At 37.2% G+C, this 17,471-nt stretch overlaps 1 protein-coding gene across 1 annotated transcript in view; it reads right to left on the bottom strand.

Annotated features, from left to right (window-relative positions):
• Window positions 1–17,471, bottom strand: part of AK9 (adenylate kinase 9) — a 123,798-nt gene that overhangs the window by 81,317 nt on the left and 25,010 nt on the right. Inside the window, exons 10-15 of the mRNA XM_046006047.1 lie at window positions 16,028–16,167; window positions 15,768–15,948; window positions 11,628–11,772; window positions 9,515–9,628; window positions 9,322–9,417; window positions 7,030–7,178 (exon numbers count right to left, since the gene is read on the bottom strand). Of these exons, the coding sequence (XP_045862003.1) occupies window positions 7,030–7,178; window positions 9,322–9,417; window positions 9,515–9,628; window positions 11,628–11,772; window positions 15,768–15,948; window positions 16,028–16,167 (825 nt within the window). The remainder of the gene's footprint in view (window positions 1–7,029; window positions 7,179–9,321; window positions 9,418–9,514; window positions 9,629–11,627; window positions 11,773–15,767; window positions 15,949–16,027; window positions 16,168–17,471) is intronic.

The raw sequence follows: 17,471 nt of genomic DNA, 5'->3' as shown, positions 1-17,471 counted from the left end.
GGTGGTGGGTAATGGGGAGGGCACGTTTTGCATGGAGCACTGGGTGTTGTGCAAAAAGAATGAATACTGTTACGCTGAAAAAATAAATAAAATGGAAAAAAAAAAGAAAAAAGAAAAAAAAAGAGTCACTTACTTTTTAAAAAGACACTTAATTTTAAAGCAATAAAGCTATCTAAGTTTTAAAAATGAAGAATGGGAAGCAAAAACCTTTATTAAATAAATGAACAGTATATTTTTGTTATCTGTTATTCTGTATAGAAATCAGATCCTGAATCAGGAGGTCTTGGGCCCAGGAGTATGCATTTGGAACATGTTCCGAGGTGGCAGTGGTCCGTGGACCACTCTTTGAGTAGCAAGGGCTCAGTCCAGCTTGCCTGTTTTAGTGACAACACTCTTCACTTCCCTTTTGCTTTCCATCCCTCAGTGTGAGAGCTGAGAAGGTACTGACATGGTTACTAAAAACAATAGGAAGGAATTGGGTCAAAAAAGACCTTGCAGGGGGCGCCTGGGTGGCTCAGTGGGTTAAGCCTCTGCCTTCGGCTCAGGTCATGATCTCAGGGTCCTGGGATCGAGCCCCACATTGGGCTCTCTGCTCAGCAGTGCCTGCTTCTCCATCTCTCTCTGCTCTGCCTCTCTGCCTACTTGTGATCTCTCTGTCAAATAAATAAATAAAATATTAAAAAAAAAAAAAAGACCTTGCAGGTGCTTAGTAGGAGTTCTGCTAAACTCTGCTCCCATCCCCCTCAGGCAGCGCAGTAGCTAGGGCTTCAGTGCAAGTATGGAAACTGGTAATGTGGACCTGGGAATACACCAGCTCTGAGAAGTTCAAGTTTGTGTGTCATCAGGTAATCACACGATATTTGAAGCAAGAGGGGAAGAGATGTCACGAGGATGGGTATAACTCACTGGCCTCTGCAGAACTTAAGATTCCCTACTTTATGAATTTCCATCTTAATGAAGAGTCTTTTTTTTAAAATTCTTTTATCTTTGAACTCTTTAAATTCAATTAGTTAACATAAAGTGTATCATTAGTTTCAGATTGAAGAGTCCTTTAAAAACTTTTTTAAGGACTTTGAAATGTTTAAGAGAATTAAGGGGGAAAAGAGAAAGCTATAAAGAAGAAATATAAAGGAAATAAGCCAGAGAAAAACAAATACTGTATAATCTCACTTATATGCAGAATCTAAAAAAACGAACTCATAGAAACAGAGAACAGATGGGTGGTTGCCAGAGGCAGGGGTGGGGGTGGGGAGAATGGCTGGAGGTGGGCAAAAGGTACAAATTTTTAGTTATAAGATAAATAGGTCCCTGGGGCATAATATTCGGCATGGTTTGACTACAGTTAACATACTATATTGTATATTTGGAAGTTACTAAGAGAGTAGATCTTAGAAATTCTAATCACACATACACAAAACTAAGTATGTGAAGTGATGGGTGTGAACTAAAATTATTGTGTTAATCATTTCACAATATAATACATACAATTATGTTATACACCTTAAACTAATATAATGTTGTATGTCAAATACAACTCAATAAAACTGAAAAAAGGAAGTATAAACGGTTAATGAAAATCTTACCATTCAGTTTCAAAGATATGAAAATAAAAGCAACACGGGGAGATAATTTATGATTTCTCCATGTCATTCAAATTTTTTTTGAAAAAAATTGATGCCTTCAATGTACTTCATCAAATGAATAGCTCTTAATCTGTTTAATCATTCTCACTGGTAAATATTTATATAATTTATAATTTTAATATAACACCGAGATAAACATCTGTATATGCAAATCTATGCCTAAATGTTATGTTTTAGGTTAAATTCCTAGAAGATGTGTTTTTAGGCTCATAAAGGAACGAACATTTTAAAGGTGTCTCACACACATTGCCACATTGCTTCCAAAACATCTGTATCAATTTTCACTTCTCCTATGTGACTATCTCATTACAGCCTTCCTGGTATGGATTGTTATATGTTTTTAAAAAATCTTTGGCAATTCTTTTAAGTTTCATATTTTTCTTGGAATTTGAACATTAAAAATTTCAATTAATCATTTGCATTTCTTCTTTGATGAAACAACCCATCTATATCTTTTTCCTGCTTTTATATTAGGGTATTCCATTTTTCTTGATTTGTAAGAAATCCTTGTATAAGGAATTGTTAGGTCATATTTATTATTAATACTTTTTGACCTTTGTCCTAAAATTATTAGTTTCATGTTTCTTTAATAGAGAGAATCATTATTAAGTAGCCTCTCTACGAAACTTTTGCTTTAAGAGTTTTTCCACTGTGCTTGTGCAGTCCGAATATGGAAGTTGTCTTTCTGACTTTATCTCAAGTGACTCTGACAAAAGGAAGAAGTGAAACACTATGGGCACCTCCACTGCCTCAGGGAGCGAGGTCGCTGACTCCGGGTAGGGGGCAGGTGCACAAGGCACTCAGGCCTGGACATTTCAATGATGAGGAGAGGAAAGTTTTGGGAGGTGAGGACTTGGGTGCCTGAGGATACAGGTTTTGGAAGTAGCAGCAAAACAGCTTCAGTGCAGGAATCTATTGAGAAAGTGTCCCCAGTTGAGATCACAGTGGAGAGAAGGGGGAACCCTCCTTAAGATTTCATATCTGAAAGAATTTCAGAGTGTATGGCCCAGCAGAGGAGTGGAAGGACTCTGAGCCTTGTGGGACAAGTGGTAGGGAGGGGGCCCCAGGGCAGCCTTTGTGCATGGTCTGTGTCTGGCCCCGCTGTCACCAGAGTCATGGAAGTGGGTTCTCAGATGAAAATAAAGTGACATTTTCTTCGGACATCCTCAGGGGAGGGATGAGTGGGAGAAAATAATATTTAGAAAAATAGTATAAATTTTCATGCACTATTCATCCTTTTATCCTTTTGTGATTTTTAACTTAGTAAAAATTTCCCCCCTGCACTTAAACATGCAATTCCTGGATTCCCTTATTCTATGCTATTCCATGATTACTTTTAATTTTACCATTTTTGAGTACATAAATAAAGATATACATATATATGTGTACGTATATACACACGGATGTATGTTTATTACTTGTACATCCAAGTATTTATTGCTGTGAAATGTATCTAGACACAGAGGGACTGAGAGAAGAGACTGGGAGAATCATGACACAGCCCCGGAGTCCATGACACAGAGAGACATGGGAGGGACAGAAAAACACAATTACCGTGTGAAGAACACAGACACAAGGGCAGATGTGGAGAGGTTTTAGAGAAAAACCATGTCGTGAGGGAAGCAGAGCAAAAATGACATATCACACCGGGAAGGCTGCAGTGACTAGAGAAATAGGCCGTGGTCGCGCCGCGCCGCTGGATAGTTCATGGGCTAGAAAACATACACGGGCAGGTTTGACACAAAAGCCTCACTTCCCTTGATGTTGTCCCCTTGACATTTTTCTGTGAGGTACCGGGCAAATACCTTTGGCATACGTCTATGTAAGAGCTTCAGTTAACACAACTGGGCAGAGCAATAGAAGCAGAAAGAAGTTCCCTGTGGCCCCCTTCCCCCGCCTCTGCTTCTATTGTGTGCTCTGTAACTTGGTCAGGGCAGAAACCAGGTCAAAGTGCAAATGACTGAGTATGGGAAAAATTTCTGTGCATTCTCCACTGCAAGGGAGTGACTCTTCTTTCTCTTTGGTAGAAATGACACCTATCATTGTTTCTGTACTTTTAAGTAAACTGCAATTCTAAAAAATGCTAAAAGGAGCTAATACACAGATGTGTTTCAGAATCTTTCTTAACCCATGACTCCAGGGAGCCATGCCTAACTGCCCAGTTTGCAAATGAAATAAAACCTATTCACTTTTCCTGGACAGGATCATACATTATGTCTAAATGCATTATTCATACCCATTCTGCATGTAGGCTATGACCTTCAGATCAGAATATGAAATTTAGTGGGAGGTACAATAGAAAAACAGGATAAAAATGATTACTGAAACAACAATTGAAAAACAAAATAAGACCACAACAGTATCTAAAATAGCATTAAAAAATACATCAAATACCTAAAAATAAACCTAATGAGGGATACTGAAGACGTCTACACTGAAAACTACAAAACAATGCTGGGAGAAATTAAAGACCGAGATAAAGCAAGGTTATTCTTCTTTTTTAAAGATTTTATTTATTCATTTGAGAGATAGTGACAAAGGGAGCACAAGCAAGGGGAGAGGCAGAGGGAGAGGGAGAAGCAGACTCCTGGCTGAGCTGGGAGCTGGACATGGGGCTTGATCCCAGGACCTGGAGATCGTGACCTGAGCCGAAGGTAGACCTTAAACCATCTGAGTCACCCAGGCGCCAAAGTAAGGTTATTCTATGTTCATGGATTAGAAGACCCAATATTGTGAAGATGGTAGTTCTCATCAAATTTATTTACAGATTCATTGCAACCCAATCGAAACCCCAGCAAGTGTGTGTGTGAAGTGAAAGTTGATTCTAAAATTTATGTGGAAGTAAAAAGGATCTATAATAGTCAAGATACTCTTGAAAAAATAAGGAGAATGAAACAACTATTATACAGGGAAGGATGCAGTGACCGGAGAAACAAGCTGTTGAAGGAGTCCTCTTTCCAGATTTCAAGATTTATTACAAAGCTACAGCAGTTAATATGTGTGGTATTGGAATGCAGATAGACAAATAGGTCCATGGAACAGGATGGAGTGTCCAGAAATAGATCACACAGATAAGGCCACTTGATTTATGATAGTGTGGAAAAGTTGGTCTTTATAATAAATGGTGCTGGAACATAACTGGATATCCATATTAGAAAAAAATTAATCATGATCGTCATGTTGTAGTTTTAAAAAAATCCATGTAAAATATGTATGTATGTATGTATTATAATTGTTATTGAAGTATAGTTGACATAAAATATTATGAGTTTCAGGTGTACAACATAGTTGTTCTGCAATTAAATACATTACAAAATGCTCACCGTGATAAATGTAGTTACCTTCTGTCACCATACAAAGTCATTATAATATGATTGAGTACATTCCTTATGCTGTACTTTTCATCCCCTTGACTTCTTTCATAACTGGAAGTTTATACTTCATCCCCTTCCTCATGTTGTGGTTTTAATTTGTATTTTTCTAATAACTAATGGTGTTGAGTACATTTTCACATGCTTAGTGGCCATTTGGATTTATTTTTTGCATATACAAAATTAATTCAAAATGAACCTTAGATCTAAATATGAAAGGCAAAGCAAAATTTACAGAAGAAAACCTAATAATATATATATCCTCCTGACCTTGGACAGCCAAAGATTTCTGAAACAGGAAGCACTAACTATGAAAGAAAAATTAATCAGTTGGACTTCATTAAAATTAACTCTTATTATTCAGAATAGAAGATATTTGTAAAGGTAGTTGCAATACATCTAGGACTCATATTCAAAACACATAAAGAACTGCAAATGAAAACAAAGATAAATTATTAAAAATGAGCAAATGACATTAAGGAGGAGATCTCTTTATCTGACTACTTTTTTTTTTAAAGGACGTTATTTATTTCTTTATTTTTAGATCAGTTTTAGGTTCAGCCTAGCTACTTTTTAAAAATAGTCTGACTACTCACAGAGACCATCAAAACTGATGAAAAATCAAAAGGTCTCCTGCACTGACCTGATGAGATATTTGACGTTAAAATGTCATGTGATTTAGAGTCCTCCACAATCCCAGAGTGGCAGCTTGTCCTCTAATGACACTGTATACATTACTACATTAGAGGAGTTTTCATACTCCTTGTAGATGTGTAAATTCTGAAGAGAATGGAGGAAATCTTCAGTGAAGGGCAAGGATGGGACTTCCACAGTGCTACAGATGTCCCTCACTTGCCTGTCTCTCCTCTGGGACACTTTGTCTCACTTTCCATGCAGAGCTGAGAACCCTAACGGTGGATGGAATTCCTACATCTTGTACATATCTAATTACCACAAATTTCATGATACCTCAAATATTGGATTATACATCAGCCTTCCGCACCTGACTGATGGCTCCTTAAAGAGCTATGTTTAATTCATCTTCATATCCCTAGAATCTAGCACATTATAGGGCAAATAGTAGGTTCTCAGAATGTTTCTGAAGGAAACAACTAGCAATAGAACAACCTGAAGGAATGCAGAAGAAGTTGAAATATCTCTGTGGGAAGCTCAGAGGGAGCCAGCCACTCACTTTGGGTACAGCCTCGGGCTCAAGGAGCCAACCCAATGTCTTACAGAGTGGTTTAAACTCTCATAGAATATTTTTTTCTTCTCAATTTTATTTTATTTTTAAAAGATTTTTACTTTTTTATTATTTATTTGACAGACAGAGATCACAAGCGGTCAGAGAGGCAAGCAGGGTTGGGGGGGGAAGCAGGCTCCCTTTTGAGCAGAGAGCCCGATGTGGGGCTCGATCCCAGGACCCTGAGATCATGACCTGAGCCAAAGGCAGAGGCTTAACCCACTGAGATATCCAGGTACCCCTCCTTTCAAATAATTTTAAATGACATAATTTTCAAATTACAGAAAAATACCAAAGAAGTTCATTGAGAGTCCAAAACAGACTTGTTATCTTTGACTTTTGCCCTGAATGCCTTCTCAAGGTCTTTGTACAAAATAAACCTGTATGGATATCTTGTTCTTTATAAACCAAAGATAAACCTCTGATTTGTCAGTGGTAGAACATAGCATCTGAGGCTTTATTTTCCCCTTAGATTGGACAACCACTTGTGTGTCCATCCATTTCCCCTATGAATGCATGTTCAAGGTAGTGAGAAGAAGTAAGTTAGCTACAGAGTGAAATTTGTCTCTGTTTATAACTAATTATCTCATAGAAGAAATATCTAACTTTGGTACATGCTTCACAGGCACCATATTTTAATGAACTGAACTGAACTCAATTAAAGAAAATAAAAGTTAAAGGATTAATGTCAAAGCTATGAAATTATATTGTATAATGGTTTGGACATTAAAAACTACCAAAGAGCATACGCATTTGGGTCTGGACTTCTTACCTCTTTGATGACTTCCTCTAAGATTTCAGCATGCTTTTCATATGGCTGTTCAAAGTTCATGTCCTTTGTCATTTTCACAGTCTCCTCTATCATAGAAAGAACCTCTGGATGCTCTGCAGTTACGTCTTCTATTGAGTCTTCTAATGTGTCTAAAGTAAAATAACCTAACGCCATTAATAATTTTAGTGGACAATGTTACTTGCAATAGATCATGATTGTTAATACTTGATTCAAGAAAGTACTATTTCTGTGTTACCACAGTACATGCTCCAAGAAGGGGGAAATAGACTGGGGAGGAAACGTGAAGTCAGGAAATATAAAACATCAGAAGGTCAGAATGAAAGTGAGGGAGGTAAGAAGTCATATCCAGCAGGAGCCAAAAACCCAGGAAGCCAGCTAGAAGAGGGAGGGAGCAAAGGATTCCTGGGTCAAGCTAAATCATGAGCATCGAGGGAATGAATCAGAAAACAAGATGAATACTTCTAGTCACAAGCATGGGACCACGCACAACAACGAGAGGAAAAGAGGTAGGCACGTTGGCCGGGATGGAAGAGAGGATGGCACAGGTGGGGTTTTCAAGTGTTCTACTTCATTCTTACCCTCATTTCAAGCTGAATGACTGCTCACATGGCTTCATCAGAATATAACTATTTATTCCCTCCTCTAACAACACAGAAGACCGGCAGCTGCCCTTGGCTCCTCTACCTCTACCTCTGCTTTTCCAGTTCTGCTTCCTGAACTGCTGTCCTAGCACTCCATCACCAGGGTCTCCTGCTAGAACCTCATCTATCCGAGCCCAGAAAAAAGTACCAAACAAACAATCAGCTCTGCATTATATAACAAAAGGAATTATAGATGCATGCAGGGAGCATGCCTTTTCCCAGGGCATCCTGGCGGCACTGACATCACTTCAGTGGAGGATAGAGACACTGATGCCTCCTACTTCTACCTTGCACTACCTCCCCCAAAGAGAAAACAGACAGCAAGGGTCCAGAGCTTTCTTTCTGTTTTGGTGCTAGGAATTCTGCAGCAGCTGAGAAGGGGCTCCCAGATGTTAGTTGGTCAAAAATTTAATGTCCTGGGTCTTCTTGTGAAGGCTGTGTGTGTGTATCGTAGGTGGCGTGCCATATGTGAGTTTCTGACAGGGCCCAGTTCAATTCCTACTAGGTTTAAAATAAACACCAGCCAAGGACATATCTGTCTGAATTATGAGGAACCAACCAAACAAACAATCAGCTCTGCATTATATAACGAAAGGAATTATAGATGCATTTAAACACTAAATGCCAAAAGGTTGGACCGATAGAAAAAAAAATAAAAGTATTAAAGAATCTAAGTATTAAATCTCAGGTTGAGAGGAAGACTTGGTAAGATCTGAAAGTAAATGGAAGAAATCAATAAAGTGAAAGTAATGATTTGACCACAAAACTATGAAAAAGTCCCTCTACTTCAAAAACAGCAAAGTGATTTAAAAGGCAAATGACCCAATGTGGAAAAAATACATACAAAATAAGAGACTAATACAGAAAAATTTTTTAGAAAAATATAACCGATAGAACAATTTAGAAAAATGAGCAAAAGACAAAAAATGGTCACTTCAGAAAAGAAGAAATAAAAATGGTTAATAAATACTAAAATATTAAATTTCAGAAATCATCAAATAAAAATTGTGGAAATTATATTTTAAAAGAAAATATGCCAAGGGAACAATAACACATATTTTGTATATTACTGAGGAAAACAAAATTTGGAATAACTTTTATGCAAAGCAATTTGACTCTGTCTATAACTTCATACCCATTAAACTAGTAAAAAAAATCTGAAAAATAAGTTTACAACATAGGAACTACTTAAAATTATTGCCTATGAACAGGGAAATAGTGCAATAATTTAAAATGAGGATTAAAATATTTTGTAATGAAGTAATATAATTAAATGTTGTATTATAAATCAAAAAAGATAAAAATAGTTTTACATTGCATGCTCTCAAGCACCAAATGGTAACATTTCACAGCTCAAACTCTAGGTTTGTGATGTTCTGATTCTAGTACATTAGACAGATTTTAAGAAAGAATTTATTATGTTATTAGTTTTTTCTTCACTCTAATAAATCTATTTCTTTTCTATAGATGTTCAGTTTAAATCCGTAAGAGAAAAGCTAACTATTTTTCAATCTAAATGTCCAATTTGGGGGATAATTTTAAGTTTCAATATAAACATGATAAAACAAGAAATAAATGGAATAAGATCCATAAACATGGCATGAACCATTCATTCTGTTATCATCTTTACCAGTCTTAGAGGATTGATCTTCGAGGACATTTTCTGAACTCTTTTTTTCTTCCTTGTCTTCCAAAGAGCCATCTTTAGGGGGTTCATGAGTGAACGCTGCATGAAAGAATAATATGCTTTATCAACTAATCTGTTTAGATCAGAAAGCATTTGGCCAAGAACATCAGCAATATATATATATATATTTTTTTACCACCTTCATCAAATGAAGACTGTGACTCTTCTAAGCTCTTAAAGGCATCAGGTGGGAACTTGTCATATTCTTTCTTTTCAAATTCTCTTTCAAGTATTCTTAAAGTTGACTGTGCTAAAAGAGAATAAGGGGCTGTGTTAGCAAATAGAATTGGGGGTTGGAAGACAAGGATAGAGATTAAGTCTTTTGCTCTAAAGAGACTTGAGTGTGAGTTCTGACCCAGGCAGTATGGCTTTGGCAAATCATTTGATCTCTCTGTTTCAATTTCTACTGGGCAAAATGAGGATGATCAAGCCAAAAGCATTGTTGTAAGGATTAAATGAGATAATAGATTCAAACACTAAGAAACTGCTTGGCACGCAGGAAGCTTAATGCGTGTTAGCTACCATCCTCTATATTATAGAATTTTCTATGTTAAAAAACCTCAGTAACATTCACTGACAAATTTTTCTTAAAAACATATTTGGGAGTGAAATTGCAAAGCTAGCAATTTAGTGGAACCAGCATGAAAATTCCAATTAAAAAAATTTTAAGAATCCTACTGTCAGATTTATTCTAAATCTGAATTCTAAATTATAGAATTTGAAAAAGAAAAAGAGACTTTTAAGTTTGCAGTGTATGAGAAATGTCATCTATTTCTATGTTCTGGTGGGAGAAAGCAATTTGTGGAAAAATCCAAAATCTATGATTTCATGCCATAATTTGATGTGAAAGGAATCACTACAGACTCCAAGAAACACCATCAATCACTATTCTTCCTCCTGGAGCCGAGCTAGTTCCTTCTTGATCCAGGTTTCAGTTAACTGTTCTCTTTTCAGAAAGGTCCTCCCTGCTCATCCTAACACTCCAGAACCCCTGCCCCAGTCACTGCCTGACCCACTACCATATTATATTTTTCTATTTGTTCACTTACCACCACCACCCCCCTCATTAAAACATAACAACCACGAAGACAGGAGTTTCATGTGTGTGGTTCACCTCTGTAGCCCAGTGCCTAGAATCATGTTTAACACAGAGTACTAGGTTGAATGAATTAATGAATTCATTTTGTCCAGCCTTAAATAAGTTAAATAAAAAGCCATCTTGTTAGTCTTCCCCAATATTTCTCGAGCTTTAGTTTGTGAATTGTCCATGAGTATTTAGTAAACTTTCAGTTTTCATTTTGAAGATAATATACTAAAAACAAATTCATTCTGGATCATCTGGATGATCGTTTGTATGGCATGTGATTTTTATTATTATTATGTTCAATTAGCCAACATATAGTACCTTATTAATTTTTAATGTAGTATTCAAGGATTCATTAGTTATGTATCATTCGTTAGTTGCATATAACACGTGCCCTCCTTTATACCCATCACCTGGTTATCCCATCCCTCTGCCCCCCTCCCTTCTGTAACCATCAGTTTGTTTCCCAGAGGCCAGAGCTTCTCATGGTTTGTCTCCCTTTTTGATTTCTCCCATTCAGTTTTCCCTCCCTTCCCCTATGGTCGTCCGCACTATTCCTAATTTTTTTAAAAAAGATTTTATTTATTTGAGAGAGAGAACGTGCACGAGTGGTGGGAGGAGCAGAGGTAGTGGGGTAAGCAAACTGAGCAGGGAACCAGGAGGCAGGGCTAAATCCTAGGAGCCAGGACCATGACTTACTTAGCCAAAGACAGACACTTAATCAACTGAGCCACCCAGGCCCCCCAAGGGTGGCATGTAATTTTAATGCTGGTCTTTTTGCTATTGCTTTTGTAATCCCTTGGGCACCATGTTGGACTTTTTTTTACTTGTTTATAGGCTGCCTAGAAAGAAGAGACAGATATATTAGGCAAATAACCCGTTCTATCCTAGCAAAAGCTTAACCTTGCCATGTTGGAAGATCATTTCCTTGCTATTTAATAGTTTCAAGCACAGAAAATGATAGAAGCTTCCCCATTTATATAAAAAGTTTTCCTCATCTGTCAAGTTACAGAATCGTGTTAATTATCACTAAGGCTTCTTCCAGTTTCACCGCCTTATGACTGTTTTGAACACTGTTTGCGAGCACAGCAAGTCCCAGCCCTCGGGCAGACAGGCTGAATTGCTGACCTCCGCTTAGAACGCACATGCGACAGAGGTGGTTCACCTTGTTTTTTAGCTTGTAGTTTAATGAATAACCGCTCTCTTACAGCTTTAATGGCTGTTTCAGTGGCCTCCGCTATTGTATCTTTCACTAAAGTTTCAAGGGCTTTATCAAAACGTGGTTGAACAAACGTGGCGTAGTCAATTACCTGCAAAGAATATTTGAGAAAACCAACAGAAGCACAAATCACTGTGAATATTAACGCATTGTTCAACTATATCTATTTCTAGATCTATACTTATCTACCTCGAAGATCTTAATGTCACTTGAGATGTATTATTTTCAGAATTCAGTGATTTTTGAGTACATGCTTTCACAGAAATTCAGTTATACTTTTCATGTAGTATGATATACTTATATATATATATCATGTAATAAATATTCAAGTTACACATAATTTTAAAAAATCTATTTTACATGTGTAACTTACAATAAGAGGTATCCATTTAAAGTATACAGTTTGATGAGTTTTGAAAAAAATATATATACACATAACAACAGCTATAATCAAGATATAGAACATTTACTTTTTATTATTTTTTAAAAGATTTTATTTATTTATATGACAGAGAGAGAGACACACACAGCAAGAGAGGGAACACAAGCATCAGGAAAGGGAGAGGGAGCAGAGAGCCTGATTTAAAGCTCAATCCCAGGACCCCAGGATCATGACCTGAGCCAAAGGCAGAGGCTTAACCATCTAAGCAACCCAGGCATCCCAAGATATAGAACATTCATATCACCCGAAGAAAAGTCCCTCATGCTTCTTTATAGTCAGTTCCTGGCCCCTGGCTATCACTTTGTTTTTTGTCACTATATATTAGGTTTTTTGTCACTATATATTAGTTTTTTTGTCACTATATATTAGTTTTGCTTTTTCTAGAATTTCATATAAATTCTAGAATTTATTTCATATAAATTCTAGAATTTCTAGAATTTCATATAAATGGAATCACAGAGTATCTAATCTTTTCCAAGCTTTTCCCCCTTTTTGAGATTCATCAGTGTAACTGTATACACCAGTAATCTGTTCCTTTCTATTACTGAGTAGTATCACTGTGTAACCATGCCACAGGTGGTGATGGTGGTGTTTTTTTTAATCCATTTATCTTTGATGGGCATTTGGGCTTTTCCAATTCGGGGCTGTTATAAATAAACAAGTAATGAACATTTCCGAGGAAGTCTTTTTGTGAACATATGTTTTTATTTCTCTTGGACAAATACCTAGATGTGGAATTACTGGGTCATACAGTAAGTGTATATTTGATTTTATAATAAGCCATTCCACTGTTTCCAGAGTGAGCACATTCCTAGCAGCAATTATAAAAATTGCAGTTAACTCCACATCTTCCCCAACACTTGTTCTCTGAATCTTTCAAATTTTAGCCATTCTAGTGGGTATGAAGAAATATCTCACTGTAGTTTAAATTCATATTCCTCTAATCACGAATAAATTTGAGCTTCTTTTATGTGGTATTGGTTACTCACTTACCTTCTGTTTTAAACATGTTCAACTTTTGCCCATTTAAAAAACTGGATTAGAATTCTATACGTATTATGAAAGTCCATTGTAAGGTAGATAATATACTTCATACTGAATATTAAGACCTTAGAAGTAGATTTCTATATGAAATCTTAGATTTCATATAGAAATTTTAAGTATAGAAATTTCATATAGAAATTTCACATAGAAATTTTAAATAAGATTTTAAGATCTTAGAAGTAGATTTCTATATATTCTCTATATAAATAAATATATTTATATATCTATAAACTTTAAAGTTTAAATAATATTTCCATCCTACTAGGTTCTACTTTGCTTTTCCCTCAATATGATTGTATTACTTTATTCCATGCCAAAAAATATATATCCACATCATCATTTTTAATGGATATATAGTATTATATTAGACGAAAATATTAAACTTTATTTAATTAAAATGCTAATAATGTATACTAAGGTATAGATGTTTTTGCTATTATAAACTAGGCTATGATAAACTCAGTTATGTATATATCTTTTATAGTTTCTTTAGGAAAAATTTATAAAATTGACAGTTCAAAGGATATGTATGGACTTTAGGCTCTTACATAGTTCTAATTGTCATCCTTAATGGTTATACTCTTACTAGCAGTGTAGGAAAATGTATTTCTCCCTATCCTAGCTACACAAAAGTATTGGGTGTTAATAGTGATCTTTGAACTCCAACAGTGAGATTGACAGGGCATCTCTCTAGTTTTTGGCACCTCTCTGGTTATCAGGGAGGTGATAACCCTTTTCTCATGATTAGTGGCTACTCTCTTGTAGCTATTATTTTGTGAATTGCTTATTTGCTATTTTTTTCCATTGGGGCTTCATCTGCATATTGATTCATAAGAGCTCTTTATATTTTAAAATTATAATTCTTTTGTCTGACACATACTGTAATATAATATGAAATGGCAAACCAGAGAGTGGTAGAAAATATTCAAAAGCTTATGATCAAAAAAGAACTTGTATATAGACAATATAAGGAATTCCTACCAATAACATGAAAAAAATTTTCAAATGGGCAACAGACTTGAACAAACACTTGAAAAAGAGAGTATCTGAATGGCCAGTAAACAAAAGAAAAAATGTTTAACCTCGTTGTTTTCAGGGAAGTACGAATTAAAATCACAGTGAGATCCATCTACTAGACTGGCTTAAATTGGAAAGACTGACCATAATGAAAGTTGGCAGGAATGTGGACTAACAGAGCTCTCCCACACTGCTGATAGAGTTATAAAATTGATAGAATTAGTTTGGAAAACAGTTAAGCATTATCTACACAAGTTGAATATATGCATAGTCCATGTCCCAGGAATTTTACTGCTAGATATTATCTCCAGAATATATAAAGATATCAAGTGTGCCCCAGGAAACAAGTGCAAGAATGTTTATAGCAATATTATTCATAATACCCAAACTCAAACTGGAATCAACCCGTTTCATAAACACTCCAATGGATGAACAAATTATAGTATAATTCAATCAAGAGAATATACTAAAAAAAAGCATGAACTGTAGCTATATGCAGTAACATGTATAAATAACATTCGTAAATATCACAATCATAATGTGAAGTGGAAAAAAGCCAGGCATAAAGAACATAAGTTGTTTAAGTCTAGAAAGTTCAGAAAGTGTGCAAAACTAACCTGGGGCATTTAGATGTACACTCACATGGTAAAACCACAAAAGAACAGGAGTGAATGCCATAAAAAGTTCAGGGCAGCAGTTACCCTTGTGGGAAGGGGTAAGAGGACTGATAATGGGAGAAGACATGAGGGGGCTTCGAGGGTGGTGACCATTATTTGACCTGGGTGGTGGTTATATGGGGGTTTGTTTTGTGACAGTTCACTGAGCTTCACTTTTTTCTTTGTCATATTTTACACAAAAAAATTAAAAGTAAGTAGAAGAAGTTACCCCTGCGTTCAAAGGAATAGCACTTGAAATCAGTTCACACCCCTTCCCGGGGCTGCACTGCTCTGATGATGCCTTCAGCCCCATCATCTTCGGCTTTCCCCTACTTGCTCTCCGCTTCAGCACTCTGGCCTTCGCGGAATTCTCTCCATTCCAATCCCTCACGAACTCCAGGGGCTCCGTCTTCTGGTCATATCCCCAGTCTGCCTGCTTCTCACCATCTCTCCTGCTATCATTCTGGTCTAAACTAAAAATAACTTCTCTTGACTTTACTCAGCATGGAGAACAAGATCCACGAGGAGAGAGGCCAAGGAACTGACAGGCCAGGGTATGTGTCGCCAAAGAGGGGCGTTTTTGCAGGTAATAAGAATGAAGATAGGAGTGACTGTGTGGGGAGAGGGACCGAGAGCTAGGAGGACCCAGGAAAGAGGAGATGAAGGAAACCAAAACAGGTCATGGTTGGCACAGTCTGTTTGATATTAAGAGTCGAGTCTGGGGGCTGCTGGGAAGCAGGGAGAGACTGTGGTCTTGGCAGCCACAACAAGCAGCCAGGAAGAGGTCTTCCCCGCTCCCGGCCCAGTGGGACAATTACCCAACTGACAGTGTAAAATTAAGAAAACAGAGAAATCCTGTGAATCCCAGAGTCCTACAAATTTTAATCAAGTATAGATAGGTAGCTAGCTAGCTGGGTAAGTAGTTACCTTTCCTTTGTAATTTTCTGCAAGCAGATGGCAAAGCGTTGTTTTCCCTGAAGACTGAGGCCCAAATATGAACACTTTGAATGGTGGTGCCGGCATAGGTGGAAGAAGATAGGGACGCGGGTTCAATAAGAATGTTTTGAATGCTGCTTCTGATGAAAGACAGTATATTTTACCTAGGAAACTTAAAATGGGCCATAATCAGAAACAATGGAAAAGAAGTATGGCAGGTTTTAAAATTAAGTTTTGAAACTCTTACTTACCTCACAGAAAAATCTGGTAATCCTGGAAAAATGTTACCTTCTTTTAGAGTCACAGGACATGAACGTCCCCATCGGCTTCTCTGCCATCTGTATCTTGGTGCGATAAGTTTATAAGATGCAAGAGTATGGAAGAGCTCATCCTATTGGTAACAAATACGACACTAAAAATGTGGGCATAGTTTCGCTAAAATTAACAGTATTAAGATTTCCATTCTTATTTGATGGTGACTTGCTGATGAAGAGATAATTCGGAAAGCAAATTTTGGCTTTTTTCTTAATTGCAACCATTCTGGGTGACTAAGTCGATTAAGCATCTGCCTTTGGCTCTCACCACCTTATCACAGGTCACGACCTCAGGGTCCTGGGATTGAGTCCGTCATTGGGCTCCCTGCTCAGTGAGGAGCCTGCTTCTCCCTCTGCCTGCTGCTCCCCCTGCTTATGCTCTCTCTCTCTCTCTGTCAAATAAATAAATAAAATCTTAAAAAAAATTGCAACCACTCTGTACTTGCCCAAAATTTAGTAAGATATAGTTTTCTGTTTCTAAGATCTTGTTTTAAATTTTACCAAGGATTTTCTATTATAAGGTAAAATGAACATATGGTAGAGTGTTATTTTAATTCTCTTTTTTTGTTATCTGATTTGGAAAAATTCTCTTTTTTTTTTAAGATTTTATTTATTTATTTGATAGAGAGCAATCACAAGCAGGCAGAGAGGCAGGCAGAGAGAGGGGGAAGCAGGCTCCCCGCTGAGCAGAGAGAACCCGACTCAGGGCTCAATCCCAGGGTCCTGGGACCATGACCTGAGCCGAAGGCAGAGGCATTAACCCACTGAGCCACCCAGGCACCCCAGATTTGGAAAAATTCTTATTGAAAAGTTTTGGCGTGCCTGGATGGCTCAGTGGGTTAAGCGTCTGACTCTTGATTTCAGCTCAGGTCACGATCTTAGGGTCGTGAGATAGTGAAGTTTCTCTCTGCTCAAGATTCTCTCTCTCCTTCCTCCTCTGCTCCCACCCCCACTTGCATGCTTATGCATGCTCTCCCTTTCTAATGGAAAAAAGAAAAAGAAAAAAGAAAAAGTTGGAAAATGTACCTATTTTCTAAGTTATTAAATAGCACGATAGTATACAGATGGCTTTTTTTTTTTTTTTGCATTTACTTTGCTCTTTTGTTCTTCTTAAAATATAAAGTCTCCCTCAGCAGTCCTCTGTTGGTGACCTCCAGAGATGTTAAGAACCACTTCTAGAGACTGCAGATTGTTGAGCAGGGGATGAGAGAAATGGGGAGAGAGGGCATGGTGGGCAACTGCTGGGGGAAAAGGGTCTAGGCTGGCTCTCTCCAGCCTTCGGATGTAGAACTCACATGTATCTGCTGGCTCCAGAGCCGACTGTGGAGGACAGATGAGAATGGGAGCTACAGTCTTATCTGGACCACTTTGCATCAGAGAG

This window comes from Meles meles, chromosome 5 (genome assembly GCF_922984935.1).
Source record: "Meles meles chromosome 5, mMelMel3.1 paternal haplotype, whole genome shotgun sequence".
NCBI lineage: Eukaryota > Metazoa > Chordata > Mammalia > Carnivora > Mustelidae > Meles > Meles meles.
The sequence above is the reverse complement of the archived record's forward strand: the minus strand, read 5'-3'. Positions and strand labels throughout refer to the sequence as shown.